The sequence below is a fragment of the Branchiostoma lanceolatum genome, chromosome 6, assembly GCF_035083965.1.
Source record: "Branchiostoma lanceolatum isolate klBraLanc5 chromosome 6, klBraLanc5.hap2, whole genome shotgun sequence".
Taxonomy (NCBI): Eukaryota; Metazoa; Chordata; class Leptocardii; order Amphioxiformes; family Branchiostomatidae; genus Branchiostoma; species Branchiostoma lanceolatum.
In genome coordinates this window covers 3885198-3908914 of record NC_089727.1, presented here as the reverse complement: position 1 = coordinate 3908914, position 23717 = coordinate 3885198, and the positions used below count along the sequence as shown (strand labels likewise).

The window sequence follows — 23717 nt, the reverse complement described above, 5'->3', positions numbered from 1 at the left end:
TAGGGGGCAGTAGTTTCTGAATTGAGAGCTCCCCAAGCTTGACCCCCCTAACCGCCACGTGATTTTTATCGGAAAGCCCTAGGCATAGTGAATTTGGCTTGGAGGAGTTCTGCTGCAGCTGCACGGTGCATAAGATGCAAGTGCCCCGTGTTTGCAAACTCAACCCGTCTGACCTACGAAAAGGGACGCAATCTGACCATTGATTTGTATACTTGCACCCAGGAAAACATGCCGAGTCTAAACCTACACACCCAACTACGATGGCGAGAACAGTTACGATCATCGGTACTACCTTAAACATGTTAGATATTCAACATTCAATACTTTAACATTCAAGTAATGACTAGAAAATACAAAGCTTTTCTCCTTAGATTCTGGCGTCTGCGAAGATCGCTCTAGTATCATCCACTTTCGGGGCGGGTGAACAACCAGCCGGCTGTCTCACCTGAAAAAATGAATGGGAATTATTGTAATTTTTGTATGTTTTCTTTATGACTTCGGCAGGTTGGCATGTAAAGACATCTGTCTATGATATGACAATGTAAACTGGGGTAGCATATTTCATTTGGCAACTGTTTGATTTCAATGTTCTGTAATCTTTGGTTGATCTTGATTTTCTTATAATTATTTGCCAATGATACTGTTATAATCATTCTTATGGATATTACTTATATCTACACAGTGGATCCGTGGCTTATGTTATATTCCTGTACTTTGCCTTTCTCTTGTTTTCTATCATGTGTTGTTTATTTTGTGAAATGCAATAAACAAACTAGAAAAATAAAATAAGATAAAAACTGGGGTAGCAAATAACTGACCAAACAAACAAATAAACAACCAAACACTGGTGTGAGCGCGCCATCAACGTTAATCAGAAATGTAAGTGTATATTTAGCCATGTAGCAACCTATCATAGCAACAAGTATTCAAACTGTCAAATAATGAAAATCATTATCAAGGTCAGAAAATACAAGACCTAAGAATCACAAAACATTACTTGGTAGTACCATGACGGTAGGTGTTTTACGAGAACTTGGACAAATCATCATTAACGTTTCAAATAAATTTTTTTGACCAATCACCAATAAAAAACTCAAGATGATTCTAATCGGAAATAAATGGTCCAATATCTGACTTAACGTTAATTCCTATAATACATTGAATCAGTTGGCTGGTCTACATGTTAGGGCCTAGGAAAAATGTTGCAATTGTACATAAAAAATGTTGTGTTACCGGTTACCCGACCGATATTAGCAAAGACTCTAGCCTTTTTTTGGAGTCAACCGATAGCAAGGGACATAACATGTTCAATATGACACCTGAGTAATGAAATTTGAAGAAAAGAAATTCCACGTAGTCTTGCAAATATGATTATTAATCACTAAGCATTAAAAACGTGGGATTTTTCATCAGCCACTGTCTGCAAAGAAGAAGTCACCCCAGTAATGTTCTATGTAGAAATGTTAGTTAGATACTCGTTACCATTGTTACCCTCTCTACTCTTTGTACCCTTGCAATTAGCCTACGGGCATGAATTTGCAAATAAAACATTATTTAACACATTTTTATTATTACATATTTTCTATAGACTTCATGTGTTTTATACTCTGTTAGCAGATTAAGGCTTGGAACAGAACAGAACATAACCATTGTACTTCTTGGTTGATTTTATCAATAAACTTGTGCTTGTACAATGCACATCTGTAAAATTACATTATTATGTTGAAAATACCAGTGTCCTGGTGTATTTCAGTTTTGCATCGCTAAACTGTATTTCTTAGATCACTTCGGCCGATATCTAGAAAAGAAAGAAAATTCCTCCTTACCTTATTCTTTTAAGGATGAACAACATTAACTTTCCTAGGCCTTAGGTATTTTGTGCGAAGGCTAGCAAACCTTAACTATCTGTAAAAGTAACGGACAGTCTAACCGTAGTCAGCGGGCTCGTCGAGCCCTGGTGCCCGCCCACCGTAGTCAGGGGCCCCGTCAAACCCTGGTCCGCGCCCACCGTAGTCAGCGGGCCCGTCGAACCCGCGACACTGGTAGTCGTCGGGAGGTTTGGCCGGTTGTTGGCCGACTGGCTGGGCGTCACCCCGCTGAAAAAAACACATATCAATAATCAGCTCTTTTATTAGCTCTCATGCGGGATATTGAACGTAACATTTTTTTCAAATCATTATATTAGGCGAAAGATCACAAATGATTTGGTTGGCAAACATTAAAAACAAAGAAAATATTGTTCAACATCTATATGTATGACTAATCGAAAAATCGTTCTACGGTTATTCCAAGATTTCCCGACAACTTACTGCCAGTCGTATAATGTTTAACATTGTTGGAAATGTAAACAATTTTACCGTTGCCTTGAACATTTATATTTTACAAAGAGATTCTACAAGGAAAATCTCAACCGTTGTGAGCTAGCTGAAAAGTACTTATGGAACGGAGAAGTGAACGGAGTGAGAAAGGTAGTTACCGGCGGCGGGGGGCGCTCGGCTTCCCGGCGTCCGTCCTTCGCTTCCGCGGTAGAGCGGCTGCGTCCCGACAGAAACCGTCCGGGAAAAACGTGTTTTGAAAGAAAAGGAACTCCGACCGACTAGCTAGCAGGGTGGTCAGGCCGTTCCCACGTGAAAACCCGAGATCTCTTTGTGCCAAGTAGCCGACAAACCGGGGTTGTAAAACGGGGGTGTCAGGATCATATCCTGTGGCGAGGAACGAACAACACCCTCTGGTGGTCTCAACACCGCCACATCCCCCAGACCTATATCCAAATCATTCTCAGCCCACACCTCGTTGTGAAAGCACACGCCAATCTTTCGCTCCTCTGGCACTGACATTTGCTCCTCAGACGCTGTTATCCGGACTTTTGCACCGACATCTGCTCCCCAGACGCTGTTATCTGGACTCTTGGCACCGACATTTGCTTTGCTTCGCTCCGTCCATCCGGCCCCGGCGGTCCCGCTGAACAGTCCTGCCCGTAACTACGTACTCCAGGCCCCGCTGTACACCGGGCCCCGCTGAACCAGGGCCCGCTGAGCAACAGGACAACAGCCAACAGCCAACGTTCAACAGTCAACGTTCAACAGCGGTGGTATCGCCCGGAGCTACGTACACCAGGCCCCGCTGTACACCAGGCCCCGCTGAACCTGGCCCCGCTGAGCAACAGGACGACAGCCAACAGCCAACTTTCAACAGCCAACGTTCAAAGACGGCCATTGCAATCCAACCCAAGGATTCAAACACACGGTGAGCTGCCCCCTTTTACATTAATGGATCCCCCTACTAAACGTATCGCCATTACTGGCCACTCTTTTGTCTCTAGACTTGACAATTTCATTCAGCGACGGACGTCCACGGCCTCCGGACGGGCTGTCAGTCCAGACTTTTGGCTAGCGAATGTCGACATTAACTTCCACGGCGTTCCGGGCTGTTCTATTCCAAAATATTACAACAGTGTCCTCCCTATTCTTAGAGAAACTCGCCCAGACATTGTATATGTCGAACTGGCTCACAACGACATTTGTCGGCCTTACATGCATCCCGACAAAATTGCACATGACCTAGTAGCCCTATCCGGCCGAATCTCCAACATTCCGTCCGTCTCCGTCGTCGTAGTGGCTGAACCATTATGGCGACTGAAACCGCCACGTGGGATGCCGAACTTCCATGATCGCATCGAGGATTTCCGCCGAGTATTTCGCCCCCTCGTCGACGCGACACCTTCGGTCCACAGATGGTATCACAAAAAACTCTGGCAGAAAAACCCAAACTATTTTGTCAAAGATGGACTCCATCTCAGCGAACTAGGCAACTTAGAGTATTACAGAAGTATACGGGGAGCACTTATCCCACACCTTCCGCCTCCTGAATCGTACCATTCATAATATTTGACGTTTCTTACGAGCATATGTTGTTGTTCAGATATAATATAATTGGATCCGATACTCGAAATGCGGAATTCTTCGCGGGTAGGCTTTTCTACTCTCCATGTTTGGTCGCATTTCGCGCCCTTTTGGCCCCTTTGTTTCTGCTCACAATTGGTGAGCTATATGGTGGTTTGATGCCTAATCTTTACCGTGGACGCAACTTGGTTTATGATTTATTATATTTGCCTATGTCGTAAACTTTGAATGGAGCTTGACTAGCAAATCATTAATGTCTTGCGTTAACCCCACGGAAATTAACTAAAAGAACGTTTGTTATTTAGACGAAATTATCGTATACATTCTGTACCTTGTTTTATATCATTTCCTTTATACTCATCTGTTTTTATACTTGTTTATAATTCCATTTGAGGAATAAATGACTGTGTTCCCGCCAAACCTGAATTGTGTCTGCCCACGTTTATCCTTATGCTCCCTTGATATCGGTAAGGATTCCTTGCATTGTAAAACAAGTTTGCCACGGAAACCTGACATGGTAAAAACGTGTTTTGAAAGAAAAGGAACTCCGACCGACTAGCTAGCAGGGTGGTCAGGCCGTTCCCACGTGAAAACCCGAGATCTCTTTGTGCCAAGTAGCCGACAAACCGGGGTTGTAAAACGGGGGTGTCAGGATCATATCCTGTGGCGAGGAACGAACAACACCCTCTGGTGGTCTCAACACCGCCACATCCCCCAGACCTATATCCAAATCATTCTCAGCCCACACCTCGTTGTGAAAGCACACGCCAATCTTTCGCTCCGAAGTTTTTACCCACCCTCCCATCTAGTTCCCATAATAGATGACATACCTTATATTCCATTAAAACTGCACCTCGTCACGTCATGTAGTGCGTTTTCCAGTTATTTGTGTATGTCACGCCATGTGGTATCGTGTCCTGATCAACGTACCGCTACCGGCGTGAAATAGCCGTTTCTAATTTTTTAATTTTTATTAAACCTAGTTACGTCGTGTGGTACCTAGCCAATGCAATGTACTGACGTGCAAGGTTATTTCCTTACTCCCTTCGTCCTGGCGTGTGGCGCAGTTGTTTCTTTTACGACTGTGCTGTCAGGCGAAAGGATTTATTTACTACCCTCGTCCCGACGTGTGGCGCAGTTGTTTCTTTTACGACTGTGCTGTCGGGCGAAAGGAATTTCTTTATACCCTGTCGTGTGGTGCGGCTAATTATTTTCCCGTGCTGACGGGCGCAACATTGTTTACTCTCATTATCCTTCTGGCGGTTGCCACGGTGACCGACAGGACCCACCTAAATTCCGGTGCACTTTCCCATAACCATATCTAGGGTCCACTAAACATCCCAATAACGCAGGTTGCGGCGTCATGGCTGTTCTTTGAATGTCGATCCGAAACCTACCCCTTTCGGTCCCGACATGTATATCCGCTTACCTGTCGGAAACATTCTGCCGTGCAACCGATATATTTTATTCACACCTTTTCTTTTCACCTTGAGCCCTAGCGATGCCACGCACTCGATCATCCGGCGTAGCACCTGAGCCCATCGTGCCTCCTCCGAAGCGGCCGAGGAAAACGCGGGCAGACAAGGACGCTACGACCAGCAGCACCACCACGACCACGACCACGTCTACAACCACGTCTGCAGACATCACATCCCTCAAGGAGCAGCTGGGCGCGCTCACATCCGTCACCCAGTCAATCCAGCAGAGCTTAGCCTCCATCATGACACCACCAGCATCTACACAGAACCCGCCGCGGGCCCCCGGGACGACAGCCTCCGGCCTCCCGACCCTGCCGCCGACCGGCATAGACACCCCCACGAGGACCCCGGCAGAGACAATAGCAGCGTCAATATTAGGTAACACTATCAATAGCGATAAGACAACAGAATCACATGCATCTGATAAGACCACACATTCACAGCATTCTGAGACCTCCCCCCTCGTGCCTCCCCTCTCTTTTGACCCAGTCTCCCACGCCAACACCGGCCTCCACGTTCCCTTAGACACAGGGATCTCTGACAACATTAAAGACAAGATTTGGCGTCACAAATTCGTCTACTTCAAAAACCTACTCCCCGCCTTCCAGTCGGCCCCGCAGTACACTGTATCCCTCTCAAACACTCTCACCCCAACTTTGACTTTGGCAAACCGCTCCACCGAGCAAAGGCACCCACTCTCACTGGAGCAGTGGACAACTGCATTCCTCATTTTCCACTACATTTACATCCAACTTCACCCTTCCCACAGCCCTCAGCTCTTAGCCTACCAACACCTCGTGCGTACACTAGCCGATCGTCAAGCAGACTGGCTTCGGTATGACGAGCTGTTTAGACAGTACAGAGAGAAGAACCCCACCGCCCCCTGGGACACTCCTCACCTTCAACTGTATGTAGACGCCTTGTACCCCGCCCCTTCGTCAACAGCTTCCTCCGCCCGCTCCACCCCCCCTTCGTCAACAGCCTCCTCTGCTCGCTCCGCTGTTCCCAGCCCAAAGACTACCCCAAACATCCCGGCCGGGTATTGTTTTCAATACCACAAACCAAACGGCCAGTGTTTCCAGCACAACTGCTTATACAAGCATTCCTGCTACAAATGCGGCTCTGGCGCACACAAGGCCCCACTCTGCAAAGACGCGTCATCGGCCAATCCACGTAAACGCTAACCCCATACCTCAGGTCGCCCTGCTACCTACCCCAGTAAATGTCCGCTCTCTTTCTACATATCTTTGTGGATACCCGGTACGAGACAAAGACTACATTTTAAGTGGCTTCACCTTTGGTTTCCCACTAGAATATTTTGGCGTTAGAACCCGCCCCCTAATATTCCCCCCCCAGCCAAAACATTCCCATTTCACTCCAATCTACAACAAGTTGCAGATAGAGTTGGTGTCTACGCGGGTTGCTGGACCCTTCTCTTCTCCACCTTTTCCAAATCTCTTTCTCTCCCCATTGTACGCAGTCCCCAAAAAGACCCCCGGTAAATTTCGCCTCATACACGACCTTTCTTATCCTCCCAACAATTCCGTCAATGACGGTATCCCGCCTGATTTATCGACTGTTACGTATGCGAACATCACAAACGCCATCCGCCACATTAAGTTTCTCGGCCCAGGCTGTTTCTTGGCGAAAACTGACATCGAAGCGGCTTTCCGTTTAATCCCGATTCACCCCAACGATCATCACCTTCTAGGATTCTACTGGAATGGGGAATTTTATTATGACAAATGTTTACCAATGGGCTCCAGAATAAGCTGTAGTATATTCGAATCGTTCAGTTCTGCCCTCGAATGGATTGCCCGGAATAAACTACACATCAAGTTCCCTACCCATATTCTCGACGACTTTCTCTTCGCCAACAAGTCTTTCACAAGTTGCCACCGCGACCTAACTGCATTCTCTAATATGTGCCACGACGTGGGTGTCCCCCTAGCGGAGGAGAAAACGTTTTCCCCGGACACCACAATGTCTTTCTTAGGGATAGAACTTGATACCGTGGCTATGGAGGCCAGGCTTCCTCCAGACAAATTAACCAAATGCCGGGAGCAAATCCTTTTCCTTTCTGAGCCTGCATAGCGCTAGCCTTAAACAAATTCAATCCCTTATCGGTCTCCTTAATCATGTTTGTCAAGTAGTACCCCCGGGACGCGCTTTCTTACGCCGTCTAATTGATCTAACAAAATCCCGCAAACCAAACAGCCTTATACCTTTACCGTCGACAGTTCACCAAGACTTGCGTCTGTGGCTCACCTTCTTGAACGACTTTAACGGCCGGTCTTTCTTTTTAGATGACACATTCGTTTCTAATTCAACTCTTCACCTCTTCACCGATGCGGCCGCGTCCCTGGGTTACGGGGGAATCTGTGGGTCAGCCTGGTTCTATGGCCCCTGGCCCCCTTCCCTCCGCTCGCGGAACATAACTATCTTAGAATTCTACCCTATCGTAGTCGCTCTCCACATGTGGGGTCAGCAATGGTCAAACCGAAGCATTCTCCTACATACGGATAACGCAGCACTGGTTTATATTATTAACCATCAAACATCTAAGAACCCTTTAATCATGCCACTCGTTCGCCGATTCGTATTGGTCTCTTTACGACATAACATCATGTGTCGGGCGACGCATGTGCCTGGCTCACAAAATGACATGGCTGACACTCTGTCTCGATTACAGGTATCCCGTTTCCGACAGGCCTACCCCCATATGGACCCCCACCCAACGCCAGTACCACTACCCCTGCAGCCGACAGCCTTAATCAAACTGTGACAGACTTACTCACCTCGTCAATTGCCCCGTCCACCTTTCGTGCCTACCGTCAGGCGTGGCAGTTATTCCGCCAATTCACCCTGGAAATTCACGGTCAAGATCTGACCACCCTCCCAGTCCCACCAGACCTTGTATCTCAGTTTGTCGCATACATGCATAACAAAGGCTATGCGGCTTCGTCTATCCCACCTAAACTATCCGCTGTTGCCTTCGTCCATAAGCTGCTAAATTTTCCTGACCCAACTCAATCATTCATCATTCAAAAACTCGTACGTGCTTCTCGCAAGTCTCAAACTCCGGACGGAAGGAGACCAATCACTCCCTCTATTCTCAAAGCCCTTCTTGACGCCATACCTTCAGTCACCAGCCACGCTTACGACCGACAGCTATTCAAAGCTCTATTCCTATTCAGCTACCACTCACTATCACGTATAGGGGAAGTCACGGTCACTGGCGCGGCCAACCACACATTACAGCTCTCGGATATCAACAGTCAGGCCTCACACCCCCACTCCATACTAGTCACCTTTCGCACCTATAAGCACGGTAACCCTAGCCGCCCTGCAACTATCTCGATATCCCCAAACACCGGCAGTTCGTATTGCCCAGTAGCCAGCCTGAAATCGTACCTCACAATACGGGGGAATCGCGCAGGTTGCCTTTTCCTCCGTAGTGATGGCCGCCCAGTTTCTAGCGATCTCTTCTCACACACACTACGCAAATGTGTCAAACACGTCGAACTGGACCCCCGTGAATTCACGGCCCACTCATTCCGTATTGGGGCCGCCACTCATGCGGCCCTTAGCGGCGTTCCTGACAAACAACTTAGAGCGCTAGGGAGGTGGTCCTCAGATGCATTTCGGTCATACATACGACCATAGCGCAGCATAGGATAGTTTTAACTTTAAGTTTTTTACTGTGTAAACATAATAGTGCTAGGAGGCGCCATGTACACGCCTTAGTTAATGTTTTCCAGTGTGTAAACGACATGGTGTAAGGAAGCGCTATGTACACGGCTTAGTTTATAGTTTATATTTCCTACTGTGTAAACGACATGGTGTAAGGAAGCGCTATGTACACGCCTTAGTTAACAGTTTTTATTTTCTACTGTATAAACGGCATGTGGTAAGGAAGCGCTATGTACACGCCTTAGTTCGTAGTTTATGCCTTTTACTGTGTAAACGATATGGTGTTAGGAGGCGCTATGTACACGCCTTAGTCATAGTTTATGTTTTCTACTGTGTAAACGATATGGTGTTAGGAGGCGCTATGTACACGCCTCAGTCATAGTTTATGTTTTCTACTGTGTACACGATATGGTGTAAGGAAGCACCATGTGCAGGCCTTAGTGCAGATCCTTTTGTACGCCCGTATCCCACAGTAGTTTATGATGGATATTATATTGTTACTTGTTATCTCGTTGAGATGCTACTCCTGCTTGAGCAGCTCTATGTTATATCGATACTTGCTACTCCGTTGAATTGGTACTCCTGCTATCGACCAACCTTATATATCCGTATCCCAGCACTAGTTACTTTATGTTCATTATTATATTGTTACTTGTTACTCTGTTGAGCCGTAACTCCTGTTAATGGCCAACTCTTAATATATTGTTAATTGTTACCCGTTTCGATTGTTACTCCCGTTGATGGCCAACTTTATAAGTCCCTATCTCGCATTAGTTGGTTTGTATATTCCGTTGAGTAGTTACTCCCGTTGATGCCCAACTCAATGCCGTATGGTGGTTTGATGCCTAATCTTTACCGTGGACGCAACTTGGTTTATGATTTATTATATTTGCCTATGTCGTAAACTTTGAATGGAGCTTGACTAGCAAATCATTAATGTCTTGCGTTAACCCCACGGAAATTAACTAAAAGAACGTTTGTTATTTAGACGAAATTATCGTATACATTCTGTACCTTGTTTTATATCATTTCCTTTATACTCATCTGTTTTTATACTTGTTTATAATTCCATTTGAGGAATAAATGACTGTGTTCCCGCCAAACCTGAATTGTGTCTGCCCACGTTTATCCTTATGCTCCCTTGATATCGGTAAGGATTCCTTGCATTGTAAAACAAGTTTGCCACGGAAACCTGACATGGTAAATGGCCAGCAGTCGCTGAAAATTATGTACGAACAAAAAATTAGTTCGCTTCATCACGCTTATCACGCTTATCGCTTCATTAGCTTATCGAATGTTCCATTTCATTTATTTCATTTATTTTATTTATAGAGGGAAAATATACTCAGGCAAGCCTGTTTTTCAGGTTTCACAATATAAAAACACAAACTACGACTAATTACATAATAACAATAATAACCATCTATGCATGATGAAAAGGAGATCTAGATGCGACACAAGACCAACCAATAAATAAGCTAGAGCCATAAGCAAAATTACCATCCTATTTGTGGGGAAATTAAAGCGTCGCTGCTCTAATATTTATAAAAATCCCATGACAAAACAAATCGTACAACGAAGTTGACCAACTGTTCTAGCTGCGTGAGAAGTTAGAGATACTTACCGATGGATCAGGCGGCGGCGGTGGCTTGTTCTCATGTTTACATCTTTTGTTGGTTGGATCGAAAAATGGCAAGTTATCGTCTCTGCTCCTTCCTCTGCAGTCTCTGATTTTGTTATGAACTGCGAAAACACGCTAGAGCCGCGCCTCTCAACATTCTAGCTCTGTAGTCATGGCAACAGTTATACAGCTGTCAGTCACACCGCGTGCTATGTCGCTTACGTGGTGGAAAAGTTTGATATTCATTTAGGAAAATTCTTCCCAACACCGACAGCACGTTTACAGTATACTTATTCATCAGGTGGCTCCCTGTCCTTAGTTCTGTGTTAGGGCACACTTGTGCGTATATTCAAGTGCGCGTGAGTTGCGCATTAATTTTGGTTTAAGTAAGGTTTAAAAGTTGGAAAAGTAGTTTTCTACTTTGACCCACCGTTGTGCAGCTTAGTGATCGAACATAAGAAATCCCTTATTCGGCTACAAACTTAACCTAAACCAAAATCATGTTAATGCGCAACCCATGCGGGCTTGTATATACGCACAAGTGTGACAGGGGCTTTACAATGTAATTCATGAGGAACCGTACGGGGAAGTATTGAGAGAAAATCATACCCACGGATTAGTGTGAGAACAAAACAGTGCACAGGGCGAATGGTTGTGACTAAAAAGAAAACTCGTGGTAGTCTTCTGGTCCCCTTCTCGCCTCCACTCCTAAACTACTTTGGCACGTAACCATACAAACAGCCCCAACCTTCTCCAGACCATGGTTGGGAGTCTGTCGTGAGCAAGGTCGGCTGCGCCATACTACGTTTATACACTAACACACTCACACACACACACAAACACACACACACACACACACACACACACACACACACACACGCACATATTTACATTTTTTCCATTTCATCTTATTCCCATTCAGCCATTGATGCCACTAAATTATATCTTTAGCATGACACCGCTTATACCCGAAGTTTGCAGGGTTACTTCTCATCGCTTACTTCGCACCACTCGGGAGTTCAGCGCACCCAGCTTTCCTCCCAGACTATTACAACTTCATTAAACTGAAGAATCTCAGAGTGGTGGATGGCTCTCGCGAAAAGCATTCATAATTCATTTACAAGGACTTCGCGAGTGAAACATCAAAGAAGTTAATCTCAGCAGGAAATGTTCAAGATACCTCTCAGAAATAGTTGTGTTCAGAATTAATTGTCTGGATCATGGAGTGTTGTTGTACACGTGCTTTGCTGGGTGTTACTTGTGCGTATACTCAGCTCCGTATGAGTTGCGTATTAAATTTTTATTTTGGTTTAGGGAAATTTTGCGGGGAAAGGTTGTTTTCAACGTTGACCCACCCTTGTGCAGCATGGTTATCGAAACAACAAAAAATGACTTATTTAGTCGCAAACTTTACCTAAACCAAAAACATGTCAATACGCAACTCATACGCACAAATATGAACGGGCCCTTATTCAACTTGGTTACTAAGTACGAAGAACTGCGTTTAGCTAAAGAACCCAGTCTAACTTGTACCAGTGGTCACATCTTCTCGGTGACGCAAAAATCGGTGAACTGTACACAACTCTATGTTTCATTCGGACCACAGATCTATGCATGAAACTGGGTTCTTAACGATTTTATCCAGCTTATAATGGAAGCCCATCCGTATTGGTCTTCAGGATCAATAATGACCAATCACTGCCGAACGTTAACTCGCGAGAGTTACAGCTAGACACGCGAGTTTACGTTCGTCAGTGATTGGTCATTATTGATCCTGAAAAAGGCGACAGAGGTCGTCGAAAGTTTGATTCGTGAATACCTTAGTGTTGGAAGAAAGTTTAGCACTTTATTATGATTTTCTCCAACACTGTGGATGAAAACAAACATGGCTCACTTATGCATAATGAGACTACTGAAAATCCGTCAGACGATACTGGTATGCCGAAGTTAGGGGACCCTCAGTTACCTGTTTAAACTACACATGTATGGATTGTTACCATACACAACGTGTACTTGACAACATTTTTAATGGACAGAGCTATAAATTTCAGGGTGTCGCCACAATTTAGATCGCAGAACACAGTATGCGACGTATGGGAATTTCTATAGTTAAGGACCACAGAGTGACTCACTTCGACGCGGTTGGAATTAGTAAGATACACTAGATAAATGAAGAAATGATATTTGAGTTTGAGTACAGTCTGCAAACTATTCAACAACGTCATAATCCTGTCTACGTATCGGCTTTTCACGGCCTGTTTAAAAATGGCGCCGCTCTGCGTAGGTCAACTGAACTGCAGTCAGTGTGAACAGAAAAGACAAATCTCCACAATCTAATCTATAGAGTCTCAAAGACGACATGTTCCCATATTCCCGACACAGCATAGTTTACACATTTATTCATCTGATACAAGATGTTCTACCCAGCCTTCAAGAACTAGGCACTTCGGGGACGCTAACAGGGAGTGCTGTGTCAAAGGTCCCAAATAGGTTACGAAAGGTCATGTAATGCATTGACAAAACCAGAAATTCACAATTAATGATAAAGAAAAACAAAACAATGATATTTCAACATTTCACGAAGGTATGAAGATTTTCTATTCCCAGCTGTAACGTTACATGTTGTCGTCAGAAAATCACACCATGCAATACGATCGATGTAGAAAAAGTTTTATCTCCAGTCAGGTCAAATCGGTTAAAATAAGGTTTTACCCTCCTTGATCAGATCTACGGTTGGCAAAAAGCTTACAGAAGCTATTTGTTAGCCTCTACCAGGCCCCGCGGGATGACTGGAAAAATAGTAGAAATTGGCCTAATAGAGTGAATAGTGGGGCCTGTGCGGACACGGCATCAAGAAAGGGTATCAAATTAATCCCCCAATTATTTATACCCCTATAGCAGACTAACTCCTCTTTCATGTTTTTCTGTCTATTTGGCCAGTTTCTACTCTTTCCAGCCGCCTCTGGAGCCTGGTAGAGGCTAGCTATTTGTTACCGAGTCCTAGGTATATCTCCGTGCCGAGAAATAGTCCCGGGTTTATTAAGAGGATTCTGTTTGAAAGCTACTGTTCCGTTATGTACTGCGCACACATTTGGTCTGACTATAGCGTGGGGGTTATCTCCAAACTTCGTGTGGCTTTTAATTGCGCTCTAAAATTACTGCTCGGTGTGAGCAGGCAGTCAAGCACAAGTTGGTTATTTGCAAAGAACAGAATCGATTCTTTTGATGCCCGACTTCGAAAACTATCACTCTCTTTTGTGTTGCTTTGTTCTGAGAATATTATCATACAGACACTCGTTCATTCTGAGTCATTCTACTACAGCACATTCTGGAGTCATCATGTCAACATTGTTTTTTAAAGATAGTATAATTTAGTTATATTGTACTGTATTTCTTTATGTAGTCTTTCTCCTTTGTATGTTTTATTATATGGGCCAGGTGCCTGAATTAAAGTTGAAATGAAAAAAAAATTATCTCATCTCCGTGCCAAGAAATAGACCGGTAGCCACGGTGCCCTAAAGTGCAACAACAGCCCGTAAACCACCCGGCCGGGTCCCTTTTCCCAAAGTGTGACCGAAGCATTACAGCACAACGAGGAAGATGTTTACGTACTCGTCTAGCAGAGCCACGAAGCTGGGCCTGTCGGGGTCCGGGTAGGAGAGAAGGACGTCGTACGGAGCGATGTGAGCCGAGTCCAGGCCCTGGTCCACCCACGTCTGCCGCACGTACTCGGCCAGGTCGTACCCGTCCTGGGTGCCCGCGAGGTGAGGCTTCTCTGTCAAGATCCTTCGGAAAGAATCAATTTCATATATTAGATATACAAATAGATAGATCTTTATTGACACAACAAAAGCACAGCGACTTTCGTAAGGTCTACTACATACATACATACATACAAACGAATAAGTGCAAATGCGTTTGATTATGAATATGATATATGAATGACTGAAGACCTCCTCACAGTCTGTTTTCATGTTTCTGTTTTTAGTTCAACATTGTTTGTTTTTTCAAATACAAGAACCAACAAATCAGATAGGCGTGGCCTAAAAAGTATCACTAATACGCCTCGAGGGATATACGTAACATTACATATCATCCTAGTACGTTGTTTTGTGTGATAGAATGACAATATCACTGAGCTACACATTGAAGACACGGGTCAGAGGTCTAACTTCAGCAGCACATCACATTTTACAAAGATTGTGGAAGTTTGCAGATAGTATTCACGGATAATCAACGTTTTTGTCTTACCTCAGGAATTCCTCGATGCGCGTTGAGTTCATCTCGCCTCTCAGCTGGGCAGCCCAGTCTGTTTGAGCGAGAACCCCGCCAAGAAGGCCGCAAAGAGTCGCAATGAGCAGCTGCCTTATTGTGGCCATCGTGTCTAACAGAGCTGTAGTCAGGTCTCCGGAGTGTTGTGGCTTAAATCAAGAAGTTCCTTAACTAGTGTGTTAGCTGATTAGCGATGACATAAAGACACGATACAAAGTCGTCTTTGTGTCACCACCGCGGGTGTGCGGTGTCTGAGTGACAAAGGGTGAAGAAAAACATCTTGAGGCCATTGTGTCTAACAGAGCTGTAGTCAGGTCTCCGGAGTGTGGTGGCTCAAATCAAGAAGTTCCAGAACTAGTGTGTTAGCTAATTAGCGATGACATACAAACACGATACAAAGTCTTGTTTGTGTCACCACCGCAGGTGTGCGGCGTCAGAGTGACAAAGGGTGAAGAAAAACATATTGAGGCCATTGTGTCTGACAGAGCTGTAGTCAGGTCTCCGGAGTGTGGTGGCTCAAATCAGCAAGTTCCTCACACAGCTTGCACTCTAGCACAGAACAAAGGTGTTAGCTACTACCATAGTTTACTCATTGGCAAATGTTATGACAAATAAATAGAATACAAAGTTTTGTTTGCGTTCCGCATCAGGCGTGCGGCGTCTGGGTGACACAGGGTGAAGAAAAACATCTCGAGGATTCGAAGGTCCAACGTTTCCATAGAGATAAGCCTTAAGGCAACAGGGACCTGATATAGTCAATATCAGCGTTCCACCTTAGACGGAGGGAGGGAGTGTTTGTACTATAGGTATACCGTACATATCGGCGAAAGCGGTGTTTGTATCATTATGATAATGATAATAACTTAATTGCACAACAATTGTACAAGGTACAGAGTATGGCATTCACTGGTACATAGATAACATTCTATTAGGCTAATCAGTCTATCTATATATATACCGTATATATACACCGGAACTAGTATCGGCGAAAGCGGATGGGCGGATGCCGAAGTTATCCGAAAGCCGACAGCGCCCGACGGCGCCAAAGGCGCCGGGCGAACTCCTTGCGAAGCGATCAGAGCGGCTGTAGCGCATACCTGGGCCTGATATGGGTGTTCCGGACCGTGTGATAACTATCCGTATCACATAGGGTTCGGGAGTTGTATCACACGGGCTTCCATAGAATATTTCGAATGCATTTCGAGCGCGCCGGTTGCGCCGCCGTCTAAAATTCGAAAACCGGATTCGGAGGTTGGAATCAATGCTCAGTTTTGTGTTCGAGGGCACAAACCTCCCTCAACTTCTGGCGCATTCCGCATTGAAATGTGTTTTCTCGGGTGGGTATGACATAAATGAAATACAACACGGTGTATTCCGCATCACCCTCGGTCTCAGCCTTCCCGCGGGTCGGATCGCCCTCCGGCCGTTGGGCGATCCTACCCGCGGTCGGGCTGGTACCTCGGGTGATATACGGAATGCCGGTCTTTTATTCTATATCACCCCGACCAATCGAATCACGTGAATCGCATTGAAACTCAGATTCGAATCAGCCATTTCCCGACAAATTCCTTTCTAAGTTGCGTTAACGACGCGACGTCGACTAAATCTGGCAAAATAAACTCGCCAGTGAGACGCTGGATGGTGTCAGCTTTCCAGAGATGTTTTCAGATTGGTAAATTTGGCACTTTGGAAGTAATAGAAAGTGACCGCGATTTTAACGTTTACCAAAAAAATAGTTTCTACTCCTTTTCTTTAAACGTTAAATCATGTCCGGATCCGTGCCCGAGTATTACCTACCAGATTAGTACGGGGACGAAAAAGGCTGGATTACGCCTTACGAAAAAGGGCATGCAGCCCTCATTTCAGATCTTCCTGATGATGATAACTTCATTCTAAAGAAGTCATCGGGAACACATGTTCTAAATCCCCTGTTTAGAACAAAGCTTCTGTTCGAAGACGTCAAGATCGAACATAGGTTCGGTTTGAAGATCCCGAAATCGAACAAAAGTTCGAAACTCAAAACTGACTGAGCTCGAGGGACTTTTGAGGGCCAAACGACCACCATGTTACGTACAGTAACTTCAGTCAGTATTAAGGGTTAAGAAATAATGCTAACTACAGTACATGTACATTGTTATAAGAATACCAGTCAAATACAGAGACAGTTTTAATTGTCATCATAAACAATTTCAATACATATTGCACAACATGGACCATAATTTTGACAAAATGTCAACATGTGAGTCAACTACAGTTCCACATATCATATATCATATCATTTCGTCTAATCTCCGAGTTCTCACAAAAATACATCCAAAAATAATCATGTACGTTTGACAATAATCAGTTTTTCAAATTTTCTATAGTACGGCAAGCATAACACTAGTGCAGTATCTATCTAGCACAGAGAATGTTGAATACTGTTAGTTGTGATCGATGAGACTTTTCTCTGTTCACTACTAAACCTAACGTTAACAATCATTCATAGTCCACAACTGGAATAACAAACATAACTATTGGTCACAATATCTTCTCTTTCATCACAATGCAACGCCCCCTATCTCTCCAGAAGTAAACTGCAATGATCTACCGGTGGTCGCTTTAAAGGAATAGTCAGATCGATATCTTATGACCACATATACTAAGATAACATGTATGCATGAATACTGCATATCGCAAGATATAATCAACATCATATATATCTAGATATCTATATCTTTATAGAGGCACACTATAGCTTAGAAGACAAGTATCTAACTCCCAGTTATGTCTCTTACTGGCTATGTTAATCGTCTAACATGTTTCCTCATAATCACATTGCAAACTCCCTCAGTTACATTTCAATCTTCAGCACCAATCTTGGCTGCAGTACATTCCTAAGTCATCTTCCACAATATAAAACATCTACCATGTAAAAAAACAAACCTTACAAATCACCACTAACGGGCGGAGGCCTAAGTCCGACACATGTTCTACGTGTATGCGCATGCCTTGTGTCCTTATGTATTTCACTGTCTACTGTTATGTTCCTCCAATGTACTTATGTCATAACAAAGGCAACATTATCCTTTCATTTTAACGTTATACCCTGGCAAGATATAAGCCTCAGATGGCAACAAAACATTTATCAATAATCTATAAACTTTAAACTTACAGGATACAAATAGAACACATCATTTACATTTTCAAGTCTTGGTTGGGAACCAAACGTTTACAATCAACCTTAAACAAAACTGCATAATTATGTACTTGATGAGAAAACAAATCAAAAATTGTTCACATTTTCATTGAGAAGATTACTTAGTACTGCATATTATGTTAAAAACATGTATAGTCAGGTGAACATCAATACATTAATACCATGTATGCAACATTTCTTTTTGACTGCATTGAACATCTGAATCTCAATAGAATAAGATCTACAGCTTTTTCTATACTGTTGATGGTTTTACATTAACTTTCTGCTTGGCTTTGAAACTGGTTCGTCCAATATCTGATAATCTATCTCCATACGTACTGTTGAAGACAATACCATCTAATTTTTATGTAACTCCTGTTGCAAAGTATTAAACTCCTTTCATCACAGGAATGTATCAAACAGGAGAAGACATTTTAATGATACTACAGCCTGTAAAATCGAGGTTTTGGTTTCGTCTTTGTATCTTGAAAAAAATCCTTCTACAAAATAGCCAGAGTTACTCCTAGAATGTTCCTTTCCAAATGGAATGTTTCACACGACGTAAAAATCTGTCCCAGGCTTTTGTTACCTAAAAAGGACATACAACAACTTTGATATGTAATGAGCAAGTCTTGTGTGTCAAGTATCTAAAATCCCCTGAAAATACCGGTAACAAAAAAATCAAAGGAAGTTAAAATACCAGAGCATCAATGTACCTGTACCATACCTGAATAGACTTACATTCAAGTATATAACTTTTATAACTTATTTATTTACTGAAAATGTGTTATTCCTGCCACAAAGTTGAAAACTTAGCACTGCATAAAGATTTGTACTAGTATCCTGACCAAGCACTCAAAATCTCATTTCTTTGGTGGGTGCAACAGTTGATATCAACTCTCCTGCTATGACTTGTAAACTGGAATGACCTAAGAGCTATCAAAAGCCTACGACTCAATTAATTTCTCATTGAATAGCTACCACCTCACACTTTAAAGAAATCTCTGAGAAATTGAAAGATCTATTTGTCTTTAAGTCTCATTTCACCTAGTTGCGGAATGCACAGTAAAGTTCCACATGTTAATTGAAAGAGCATGTTTTTTTTGTCTTTTCTTTCACAGTTGTAGAGATATTTTCCTTCAAAATTATTCTAATTTTTCAAATACCCAGAATCCTTCTTGATTCGACGTAATCGGTGTTAAATGTTCTTTTAGTAGACTCCTGTTTTATGCCTGTTTTTGGAATGACTTTCGACCTAATTCATGACATCAAAATGTCCAAGATTACACCTAAGGGAGTGTCCCTTCTCCTGGTACATATGTATGACTGGCTATTCCACATTTGGTCCTACAACTGGAGAAACGTCAGACTGAAATACCACGGTTAAAAGTGGCATCCGGCTCACAACATAATACATTAATAAAAGAACTGTGTCGATTTAGCAGACTTTTTGTTACCACACATTCCATTGGGACTACAGTCAAAACTGCACAAGAAGATCACTCAGGGGGCCGATAAAATCTGATCTATGTGGACAGGTGATCACTATAGACAGGATTCTTGAAGCTTGTGTCCTTATGTAGAGGTGGTCACTTGCACAGGTTTGACTGTACACTCAACTGGTATTCATATAACATCTACTAACATAATTCCACCAGGGTACATAATTCTGCCATCCTGAAAAGATCTAAACAGATCTCCAACCCAACCTCCCCCAGTTTAATGTACTCCAGTATATCCAAACTGTCCATACCTGGAGGGTGCTGCACCAGAGATCTCTCAAACACACTTTTTCCGGATTTATGTAACCCGGTGGATTAATGTCAGTGGATGTTATATTGTGCTTTCATGTTGATATTCCAATCAAGCATAATTTTTTCAAAAATCTCAGAACCAAGAAATTAAACTGGTGTGGCCAAAGCAAAGCTGACCTGGAGATGTTCACAAACTGTGTTGTTCTGCGTGTCCCGCCATCGGCTGTGTTACGCTGGCTACACTGCACAACTCACTGTCCCTGCCTGACCACATCAAGTAAGTCAGCACCAAGGACAGGGACAGCAACAGCAGCTGACCAGCAGATGCTCACAAACTGTGTTGTTCTGCGTGTGCCGCCGCTGTCTGCGTTACGCTGGCTACACTGCATGTCGTGCCATCCCCGCCCGACCACATCAGGTAAGTCAGCACCAAGGACAGGGCCAGCAGCAGCAACACCAGCAGCTTCTGCAGGCGCAGCGTCTGGGACAGGTTCTCCTCCAGCCGGTGGGAGGTACTGGAGATGGTACCGACCTGGAGCCAGCCAAAGAAGTACTCTGTTATCATCTCTTTCCAATATAGTAGACCTACAGCAACTCAATGATAGCACATTATGTTCTTTACTGCTCCAAGGGTCCATATCACATTCATAAAACTATAACATCTTTGATATAGTCCACAGGTTCTCCTCCAGCCGGTGGGAGGTGCTGGAGACCTTACCAACCTGGAGATACCAGAATGCATTTACATGTGGACGCAGTCTACAGCTCTATCATTGTCATCATGAATTTTACAGACACACTTTACGGTGCCAAAGTTATGAAATCAAGTATTTGAGATATGCTGCCACTGTTGCATGTAAAGTTACAGTTTTATGTCTTCGTGTCCGCACACCATTAGATCACCGCGCCTATTTGTTAGCGGGTCCCGGGATGAATCTTAATCCGAGGTAAAGTCACCACGTGGTCTGACTGTGCCCAAAATTAGCTTGGTAGCCGTAGGGGGCACTCCCAAAAGTGCCAAAAAAACAAGCCGTGAACTATCCAGCAGGGCCCCCTTTTCCAATTGGGACCCAAGCATTAGACAGAAGTAAAGTGAGGTGGCGTACCGTCCTGGGTTAGGATTAGACAGAAGTAAAGAGAGGTGCCGTACCGTCTGTGTGAGATCTCGGACCTGTTTCTGCAGCCGCGCCATGTCTCCCTGGGGCGTTTCCTCCTGCAGCTCAGCCGCCTCAGGAGTCAGGTGGGTACATCTCAGCCTGGGCACCGGGAGGGGGCAGAAAAGATTGCTTACAACCAACAAAATTGGACTTGATTTTGTTGAAGAGATTCATCAGTCACGTGTAATAACAGTTACAAGAATATTCATCAATCACTGACTTAGAAAAGGTATAAACGAGATACGCACCTCCAAATTTTCGATGTCTACTGAAGGTTGGGAGCTTCCCAAGTCCTACTTACCTCTGCTCCACAAGGTGGTGGGGGAGGCAAGACAATCTTCACAAGTCTTGTCCTAATCTCATGTTCTCGCGAGACTAGGTCATTCCGTGATCGAGATGTACAGTAGACATCAAATTTGGAGGTGCGTATCTCGTTTATACCTTTTCTAAGTCACTGATTGATGAATATTCTTGTAACCGGACTTGATTTTACTTTCATTGTAGCCTTCTTCAGGAATCGTCTGTGTTGGAACAAAACCTCAATTTCCTTTACCAGTTACATTTACCAACTCAGATGAACTCTCATGCAGAATGTTCCCTTCCCATTTTTTAAAAAGAGTTTTGTAAATTCACTACTATACCAGCAGCTTAGAGCACCACTTTACTTAACCTTCTCCCCGCTGCTTAACCCCGTAACCAATACAGAATTTGCAGTCAAGTAGCTACTTCAGTGTGCTAAAGGTTAATGCTTTTTAAGTTCTATTGATAAGATAGTGCCTAACCTGTGTTCCATGACAGAGCTCTTGGGAGCAGACTTCCACAGCGCGGCCAGCTCTGCCGAGTTCTTCACCTCCTGCTGCACCTCCATGGACAGCACCAGGAACTTATCACGCGGCGTGGACGCCTGATGGCCTAATGGCACAGACAAACAATTAATATACATGTAGTGATAATTATACATATACACAGTAAACAAAACAGCTGTGAATAGTTTCATCAGGTTGGTAAGTCACTGAATAAAAAAAGCATCCTGATAAACTCACTAACTTGTCATGTGGCGTGGAAGCCTGATGGCCTAATGCTACAGACAAATAAACAAACAAACAGCTGAGGATGATTATTATTCACAAAGAGAATGGCAACCTGTATGGTACATGCATGTTAGGTGCTTCAAGGAGGTTATATAGTCTATATAACCTCCTTGGGTGCTTTAGTCACTCACCAGGCTGCAGAAAGACGTTGACGTCCACAGACACTCCAGGCGCGATCGGCCCGGAGCTGGGGCGCACACGGTACTTCTCAGGCGACGTCGTCTTCACCTAAATTGTATCAAGAAACAGCTCAGTTTTGTAAGATGTGTCACAACACATGCATATCTTTGAGACATCTTATTACATTAAAAAAATCATATGGAACTCTAATTATTTTGGGTGGAAAGTGAAGTAGCTCACCTACATGTGGGTCTATCAAACTCAACGAAACATGATGGGCAAGAACAGACCTTTTTTTTAAAAATGTATCATCTAAAACAAGCATACAAATGTATTATGATGCAATTGTACTGTGAATAATATATTTTCTAGCCTTCTAGTCTTGTATGCGAAAGCAAGCTAGAGTAAATCTTTGCCACAGTTCCAGCTGGAGTTTAGCTGAAAAGATTGACGAATTCAAAACATGGATACGTTTCACTTTATACTCAATTTCACTGTAGCTGTTTTCCTAAGACTAGAAGCCCTTAACAAAGCTCTGCTGAAGTGCTGGCATGATCACCTACCTTAAAAGCCACAGTTCCTGCTGTTGTGTTGGTGAGAGTGAGGACCTGCTGCACCTCTGCACCGTCGGCAGTCACAAACTCCAGCACATCTCCAGGACTGAAGGGAACAACATTACAAATTGGTTTATTTGGGAAAACAATACATGGCAGCCATACGCTGAGTTGTGCATTCATAACAAACGCTGGACATCAACTTAACACAGAGAATGGTATACCAATTTCTAGAGCCATTGCACATCACAAGCTAATTGTGGATCCAAATTAAGTAAAGGTTATGATTATCTTAATGTCCCATTAAAAGCATTCTCTATGTTGTTATTAGATTGTCTTTAAAATGATAAATGTTTCAGGAATCTTCAAACTAAATGGCTATATTCACAGTTCCATCTGAAAGACATTGTCATCACAATTTTTGTTAACTGTCAGCGTTTACCTTCAGCATGTTAAAGTTACAAGGTGTAAATGTTCAAAATATCCCTTTTGGCAATTTTCAGCTTTATGTTAATTCATATTTTAGGTATCTTATCAGTCCATATTGGAAGTCACAGACTCAAAAATTGAATTTGCTTACTCTCCTTTGAATACAGCCCAACGCTTTGAGCATTCTTGAAGTCAAACATATTTCACTAAACAGCAAACAGACAGCCATCTTACCATATCTTGAGGAGTTGACCTTGATGTGCTGTTGCCTCTGCTGTCCGCTTGTTTGAGGATAGCAACTGCTGTACCTGTTTGTGTCTGCTGGGGGGCGTCAGTGGCTGAGGATAAGTTGGCATAATATGGCAATCAGTTGGTTTGCTTTTGCTATGGTCACATTTCCAAACTGGTGCCCGGTCGGGCAGTTTGTCAGAACGAAAAGTATGATATTAAAGACAACAAAACACAAAC

At 43.6% G+C, this 23717-nt stretch overlaps 4 protein-coding genes across 4 annotated transcripts; 2 read left to right on the top strand and 2 right to left on the bottom strand.

Moving 5' to 3' along the window:
• Positions 1-2831: 2831 nt before the first annotated feature.
• On the top strand, positions 2832-8055 carry LOC136436199 (uncharacterized). Its single transcript, XM_066429981.1, has one exon. It carries the CDS (start codon positions 5404-5406, stop codon positions 6562-6564), a length of 1161 nt encoding a protein of 386 aa, XP_066286078.1. The 5' UTR covers positions 2832-5403; the 3' UTR covers positions 6565-8055.
• Positions 8055-10182, top strand: LOC136436200 (uncharacterized). The gene has a single exon (XM_066429982.1). The coding sequence runs from the start codon at positions 8318-8320 to the stop codon at positions 9044-9046; it is 729 nt and encodes a 242-aa protein (XP_066286079.1). The 5' UTR covers positions 8055-8317; the 3' UTR covers positions 9047-10182.
• A 4093-nt stretch (positions 10183-14275) lies between these two features.
• LOC136437192 (glutamate carboxypeptidase 2-like) lies at positions 14276-15528 on the bottom strand. Its single transcript, XM_066431674.1, has 2 exons — positions 14946-15528; positions 14276-14480 (listed from the first exon to the last, which is right to left on the bottom strand). Exons 1-2 carry the CDS (start codon positions 15071-15073, stop codon positions 14276-14278), a joined length of 333 nt encoding a protein of 110 aa, XP_066287771.1. The 5' UTR covers positions 15074-15528.
• Positions 15529-18167: 2639 nt separating this feature from the next.
• LOC136436198 (motile sperm domain-containing protein 2-like) lies at positions 18168-23620 on the bottom strand. Its single transcript, XM_066429980.1, has 6 exons — positions 23484-23620; positions 22830-22926; positions 22278-22374; positions 21838-21967; positions 21049-21154; positions 18168-20430 (listed from the first exon to the last, which is right to left on the bottom strand). The coding sequence occupies exons 1-6, from the start codon at positions 23603-23605 to the stop codon at positions 20227-20229; spliced, it is 756 nt and encodes a 251-aa protein (XP_066286077.1). The 5' UTR covers positions 23606-23620; the 3' UTR covers positions 18168-20226.
• Positions 23621-23717: the final 97 nt, after the last annotated feature.